At 35.3% G+C, this 6,968-nt stretch overlaps 1 protein-coding gene across 1 annotated transcript; it reads right to left on the bottom strand.

Moving 5' to 3' along the window:
* Positions 1 to 480: 480 nt before the first annotated feature.
* LOC7469236 (ribonucleoside-diphosphate reductase large subunit) lies at positions 481 to 6,162 on the bottom strand. Its single transcript, XM_002306675.4, has 17 exons — positions 5,666 to 6,162; positions 5,324 to 5,385; positions 5,151 to 5,238; positions 4,731 to 4,994; positions 4,377 to 4,617; positions 4,112 to 4,188; positions 3,758 to 3,928; positions 3,566 to 3,658; positions 3,328 to 3,477; positions 3,127 to 3,213; positions 2,760 to 2,924; positions 2,558 to 2,677; positions 1,919 to 2,121; positions 1,690 to 1,839; positions 1,453 to 1,600; positions 1,137 to 1,223; positions 481 to 822 (listed from the first exon to the last, which is right to left on the bottom strand). The coding sequence occupies exons 1-17, from the start codon at positions 5,891 to 5,893 to the stop codon at positions 724 to 726; spliced, it is 2,433 nt and encodes an 810-aa protein (XP_002306711.1). The 5' UTR covers positions 5,894 to 6,162; the 3' UTR covers positions 481 to 723.
* Positions 6,163 to 6,968: the final 806 nt, after the last annotated feature.

The raw sequence follows: 6,968 nt of genomic DNA, 5'->3' as shown, positions 1-6,968 counted from the left end.
GAGAACTGTTGATGGAAATTTTTTCAAAAAATAAAAAATTAACAAAAAACAAATATGGGTAAAGTAAGGACTAGATGGCTAGGTGCCCGGCCCTCTTCCAGAAAGTCCAGCAGTTAAGAAAGCACTATCTACTAGTTCGCCTAAGCGGCCCAGTTATCTAGAAACAATCCAAGGCCCATCAATGGGCCGTCATCATCATCATGGTGCATGAGAGAGCAAAGCCTGCTTTACTGAAATGCGATAAAACAAGAACACGCTTTTTTACATCCAACTGTATCCAGTAATTACCTCTATATTTATTTTTGTATTTTAAAAATATTTTTTAAAAATTTTAAATTTTTTTATTTTAAATTAATATTTTTTTATGTTTTTAGATTATTTTGAAGCACTGATTTCAAAAATAATTTTTAAAAAATAAAAAAAATATTATTTTAAAATATTTCTAAATAAAAAACAACCGCAACCATAATTTCAAACACATCAAGACTGAGCTCTTCTAAGAATTTGATTGCAACGGCCAGTAAAAAGCTGGGGCCATAACATTATACATCTTATCAACGAGTTAGTTTCATGATGGGTTTGATCTAAACCCTGCACATCACTTGTAGACTGTTACATAGCCATTCATTCCAACTTGCAGGTCAGCGATGCAAAGAAATGATCTTCGTTGCTCTTGCTTGTCGTTGAAGAACTGTATTGATCAAATGAGAGGGAACACGGAGGTTAACTTCCACAAGCCATGCACTCTTCCCGGTTCTGCAATGAGCATGCTGCCTGCGCCATATCAGAATTAACATCATCCTCTGCCTTGTTAGCATTTTCCTGTTCAATCACAAAACAACAAATTCTGTCAACAATCATGTAAAAATATTTGCTTTTAAGGAAAATCCAATCTATTTAGGTAAAACTGCAAATCAGTTGTCTAAAACGGAAAGACTGAAAAAAAAACATATGCTTATAAAATAAATGGTCGATAGTGAAACCATGCTTGATTTTCTACTTCTTTCCATATTTGCTTTAATAGTCTCCATTCTCAAAGTGGATTTTGTACCTTCAACAGGATGAACTATAAATGAAACAGATTTATGGAACAATTGAACATGGTCTAGTGATACAAGGAAGAGAAATTCGCATACATTGTTGAGAACAGTTGTGTCAACAGTGAATTTGATAGCATCTGCAGCAGCACGTGTTCTCAGGTAGTACATACCTGTTTTCAGGCCCTGTACAGAAAACATGACTAAATCAAAAACAAACATATCAATGGATACACCCAAAACGCAATTTGAACATTCATAGCATAGAGAAACATATGCTATACTGTTTTCTTTTCCCAGTGACAGGTTACGCAGCCTCGGTAGCAACATGAAGTGCAAATTTGATCAGGAGTGGTGCACTGCAATGAGCATGCAGTGTATTTATACTGCAAATTAATATATATAAGCACCATACCTTTGACCAAGCATGGAAATGCAGGGAAGTTAGTTTCCCAAGATCAGGTTGCTCCATGTGAATATTCAGACTCTGACTTTGGTCTATGTAGCATCCACGATCAGCAGCCATGTCAACCAATGTCTTTTGCTTGATTTCCCACACCGTCCTGGTATCACAAAGTAATTCTGCCTTGGCATGAAAAGATACAAATATGCTACTAAATATAGGATATAGACAACATGAAGATAACCGTACTTATAGATAGCTTTTAGCTGCTCGGGAATCTCAGGGATTTTTGAAACCGAGCCACTTTCATTTATTATCTTGTTTTTAAGAACAGGTGACCAGAGACCCATCTCCGTTAAATCATTAAGGAGGTGTTTGTTCATCACAACAAATTCGCCGCTGAAAATGGATGTGGTTAGATGGCAGAGGGAAGAACAACCACACTTTACAGAAATCAGCCTGGTAAAGCAAAACAAACCTTAAAACTCTGCGGCTATAGATATTGGATGTATAAGGCTCAAAACATTCATTGTTGCCAAGTATCTGACTTGTTGAAGCAGTGGGCATAGGCGCTATGAGAAGGGAATTTCTTACACCACTTTTGGAGATCATTTCCCTAAGAGCATCCCAATCCCACCTATCTGATGGTGTCACACCCCACATGTCCATCTGCAAAATCCCCTGAAAGAAAAGAAAGGTTGCTCAAGTTCTAGCAATCTTATATTTCATATGTCTTCTCGAGGGCATGTATCAAGGCATCCAATAGAATATGACATAGGCAAAATGCCATATCTTGGGTGATTTCTTTGCATGATGAGTCATTTTGAGGAAGAAAAAGGAGCAAAAGGTACACCCTTCTCTCTGTATTTCTCAAGCATTAACTCTATGAGAATGAGACTGCTTCCTAGACCAAGCTCACCGTGTTATCCCTTTTGAAACATCTCTCAAATTCTTCTGAACATTAAATCTAACATTTGCACCATCCTATAAAGCCAAGGCATGAACCAAAGAAACAAGATAGCAGAGGTCATCTAGTTGAAAATCAGACACCAAGGCATGCCATCTTAAACGTCTTTGGAATACATTCACTGAAACTGATAGAATCAGAGACCCTCACCTTGCTCACAGGGCTTCCACAATATGTTTCATAAGGGCCATCTTTAGCAGCCAGCTCAGAAGAAGATCTCAGAGCATGGTAGTATATGGTTTCAAATATGTCTTTGTTTAGCCTTTTTGCCTGTTACAAACAAGTGAAAAAATCAGTCTGGATGAACAACGCAAATGAAACCATGTCATATTTGAGAGAAGCAAATTAATACCTCTGATGAATCAAATGGCATGCCAAGCAAAATGAAGGTATCAGCAAGACCTTGAACACCAATACCAATTGGTCTGTGTCTTAAATTTGACCTCCTTGCAGTTTCAACGGGATAGTAATTAACATCTATGATTTTATTAAGATTTGCAGTGATCGTCGTTGTAACCTAAGATAGCAACAAAAGTATATAAGAAACCAAAGTCTCCCAGATAGAATAATTCAGATTTCTTAAAAGATAAAAAGATACAGTTCTATCTTAAATATATCTAGTGTAAGTGAGTTTCTAGAAACAAATGTACAGCAGCATGCTTGTCACTATGCGCAACAAGTTAAATTTAGAGATCTCCTACATTCTAAATAAAACAAACCTCTGCTAGTTTTTCAAAATCAAAGTATCTGTTCTTTGATTCTCTACTTCCAACCATCTTGGAAGACTGTGATTCCGCAGGTACCCCCTACAGAAAGAAGTAAAGATTGTTGAGCAGCATATTAAATTATTAATAAGGTAAGGAAAAAAAAAGATCTGGTAGACGAAACTATCAATGCAACATTCATTTTCAGTGTCCCACCCTTTCCATGACAAATCGTGGAAGAGCAACGGATGCCAGATTGCAAACTGCTGTTTCTGTTGGACTTGTGAACTCAATAACTTCAGTACAGAGGTTTGAGGACTTGATAGTGCCCAGATTCTGCTGGTTGCTTTTCCTGTTGCAAGAATCCTGAACAAATAAAAGGTGCATTTAGAATACACTAAAAACAATGTGGAACATTGTTATGCCTATAGCCATGGTAAATTACATGTAATACCTTGAAGAGCATGTAAGGTGTTCCTGTTTCAATTTGGGAATTTAAAATCTCAAACCAGAGTTTCCTAGCTGAAATAATTTTCTTTGCCCTATCCTATATTCATAAATACACAAGTAATTGTCAGTTCCAGTGCAGACAAATACTTCAACATTTTGATACAAACAATCATCACAGAAGTAGCAAGTTTTCTACCTCTCTTTCATACTGAGTATACAGTTTTTCAAATTCTTGTCCCCAACAATCAGCCAAACCTGGAGCCTCACTAGGGCAAAACAAAGACCATTTGTCATCACCTCGAACTCTTTCCATGAAGAGATCAGGAATCCAAAGAGCAAGGAATAAGTCTCGAGCTCGATGTTCTTCCTGCAGAAGGCATCAAGAAGAAAAAGCACAAGACCAAGTCATGAAAAATAAGAAAGGAAAATTCGAGGATCTGAATCAAAAAGAACAAAAAAAGGGATCTTTTTCATTTGGAACTAACCGATATATACCCCCCTACTTAGATTAAGATCAATGTTATGTAAGGCCATTAAGTAATGAACATACCTTTCCATGGTTTTTTCTGAGATCTAGAAACTCAAAGATATCGGCATGCCATGGCTCCAGATATATAGCGAAAGCACCTAATCAATACAAAAAGATTAGCCATTGAAAAAAATAAAATAAAAAAGACGACCCAATAAATCACATAGCATAGACAAAATTTAACTACATTCATGCAAAATCACTCTGATCTGCTGTCTTGCTTTATCCATAAAAAACTTGCACTCAAACTCATTAAAAAATATAAGCAACACAATTGAACTTATACCTTTCCTCTTCCCTCCTCCTTGATCAACATAGCGAGCAGTGTTGTTGAACACTCGAAGCATGGGAACTATACCATTGGAAGTACCATTTGTCCCCCGAATGTAACTGCCTGTGGCGTGGATATTATGAACAGCAATACCAATTCCTCCAGCTAATTTGCTAATAACAGCACACTCCTTCAGAGTATCATATATGCCTTCAATGCTGTCATCTTTCATGCACAGGAGAAAGCAACTGCTCAACTGCCATATCAACCGATCACCCAACGCCAAATAAATAACAAAATCACATGAGCAATTCATGTAGATTAGCACTGTTATTCAGATAATGGAGAACACTGATACAACAAACATACTTGAGGCTGGGCAGTCCCTGCATTGAAAAGGGTAGGGGTAGCATGAGTGAACCAACTTTGAGACATTAAGTGATAAGTTTTGGTGGCAGATTCAATGTCATCTTTGTGGATACCAACAGCCACTCTCATCAGTAGGTGCTGTGGTCTTTCTACAATCTTTCCATCAACCTTCAAAAGGTAGGACCTCTCAAGAGTTTTGAAGCCAAAATAATCATATTCAAAATCCCTGTCATAGAGGATCTCACTGTCCAGCCGTTCAGCATTCTGATACCAATAAAGGCATTGGTTATTATATACATACATAATTTATATAATTCCTCGGTCACAGATTAATAGAAAAAATGGTTAGTTTCGCATGGTGTCCACACTTCTGTTACCAGCAGCTTGAAAACAATAAAACAAAAATTAAGATGAGTTTACCTTCATGATTATTTCGTAGACATCATCTGCAATGAGAGGAGCCTTCTGCCCAGACCCCTTATTTAAGTTGTTATACATTAATTCGATCCTGCATTACAAGCCTTTAATTCAATTTCAAGTAAATACAAAATACAATTAAATCAAAACAAAACCCCATGAAACCAAATACTCACGTCTCTGAGAAGGATTTTTTTGTATTCTTATGCAGCCTCGAGACAGAAATTCTTGCAGCCAACTGCACCACATTATCAAACAAAAACAATCAAGTTCAACACAAACCTATCAGTAATTAACTAATCAAACTGACTTCAAGCAACAGAAATCACCACGTAAACAATTATCCCCGATCGATCAAAACCCAAACGAAAAGCACCTCAAACAGCCCAAACAACCACTAAAAAACACAGTTGCACTAAAACACGAGCTTGGCAACAAATTTGACACACACACACGATAAACCACAAAAATCAAAACTAGCAAAACACCAGATTGCAAAAGATTACAAAATCACTGACCAAAGCATAATCAGGGTGATTAGCAGTCATAGAAGCCGCGGTCTCAGCAGCTAACTCATCAAGCTGGGTTGTAGTGACACCTCTATAAACCCCTGCACAGACTTTCTGTGCCACAAGCACTGGATCACAGTGATCGTTACTTAACCCATAACTCAATTTCTTTAATCGAGCAGTTATCTTATCAAAACGTACCGGTTCTTGGCGCCCATCTCGCTTGATCACGTACATGGTTGATAGATATATTTGAATTGGATAATTTAAAAGGAAGTGAATGAGTGAGGAATTTTATCGAACATGTAATGTGGATTGTTAGTGTAAATGGAGATGAGTGCTTATTTATAGAGAGAGATGGTGTAGAGAGGAAGGAGAGTACGAGAGAAGCTAGAGGGAATTTTGAAGGATTTGAATTTGAAAGTTTTTATGAGGTTTTTTTCTTTTCTTTTATATATATATATATTTGTTTATGTCTGTGGTTTGAGGGAATAATTCAAGTTTCCCGCTAGAAGTATCTTCAGGCATTTATATTATTAGGGTATTGGGTTTAATTTTTCCTTTTCGAGCCTCTGAAATATCATTAATTTTTGTTAATCAAGCTTTTGGTTAAATTTCACTGTGAAAAAAATAGTCAAATTTTAATTAATCTTTTTATTTTCAGTGCAAATAACATACTTTTGAGTAAATAAGGGGGCTAAACTTTGTTGCAGCAAGTAAACTAACCTTAATGTTGGTGATTCATTGCAGACTAAATTATTTTTTGTGTATAAGAAATGATATTCAGGTTCTAAAATTAGATTAAAAAATATAAAAAAAATTAGTTCACATGACAAACTTGTAACAATACTAATTAGAACTGAGCCATCTTAAAATATTTGTGAAATCCACGACACATATCATATGATTACAATAACCCAAAAAAAAAACTAAAAATGAATTTCAATTATATAAGATGAATTAAAAAATAACAATTAAAAAAATAAGGATCAAAATTAACATATAAAATAAAATTTATATTTAAGTTAAGGGTGAAAATGAAAAAAAATAATGAATTTAGTAAAATGACAAAAAGAAATTAGAAGAATGAGGCTCGGAATTGACATAAAAAATAAAAACAATGCTGTAATTAAAGGGTGAAAAGAATATTAACTTTTACAAGAGAGACAAGGAAGAAAAATCAAAACAATAATGATCAAATTAAAAAATATAAAATTATCAATTTGAATTGAAGGATAAAGTTGAAACCAATAAAACTTTTATAAAATAGCTAAGATAAAAAATTAAAAATCCAAAGAATAATGACCAAATT

Source organism: Populus trichocarpa, chromosome 5 (assembly GCF_000002775.5).
Source record: "Populus trichocarpa isolate Nisqually-1 chromosome 5, P.trichocarpa_v4.1, whole genome shotgun sequence".
In the NCBI taxonomy this organism is placed as follows: domain Eukaryota; kingdom Viridiplantae; phylum Streptophyta; class Magnoliopsida; order Malpighiales; family Salicaceae; genus Populus; species Populus trichocarpa.
The sequence above is the reverse complement of the archived record's forward strand: the minus strand, read 5'-3'. Positions and strand labels throughout refer to the sequence as shown.

What these genes read in the sequence shown, in the direction of transcription:
- LOC7469236 (XM_002306675.4), bottom strand. Translation starts at nt 5,893, where the DNA reads ATGTACGTGATCAAGCGAGATGGGCGCCAAGAACCGGTACGTTTTGAT. An exon ending in TCAGAAAAAACCATGGAAAG is followed by an intron (nt 3,929 to 4,111) that starts GTATGTTCATTA and finishes TGCCTTCTGCAG; the next exon opens with GAAGAACATCGAGCTCGAGA. An exon ending in CACGATTTGTCATGGAAAGG is followed by an intron (nt 3,214 to 3,327) that starts GTGGGACACTGA and finishes TTCTTTCTGTAG; the next exon opens with GGGGTACCTGCGGAATCACA.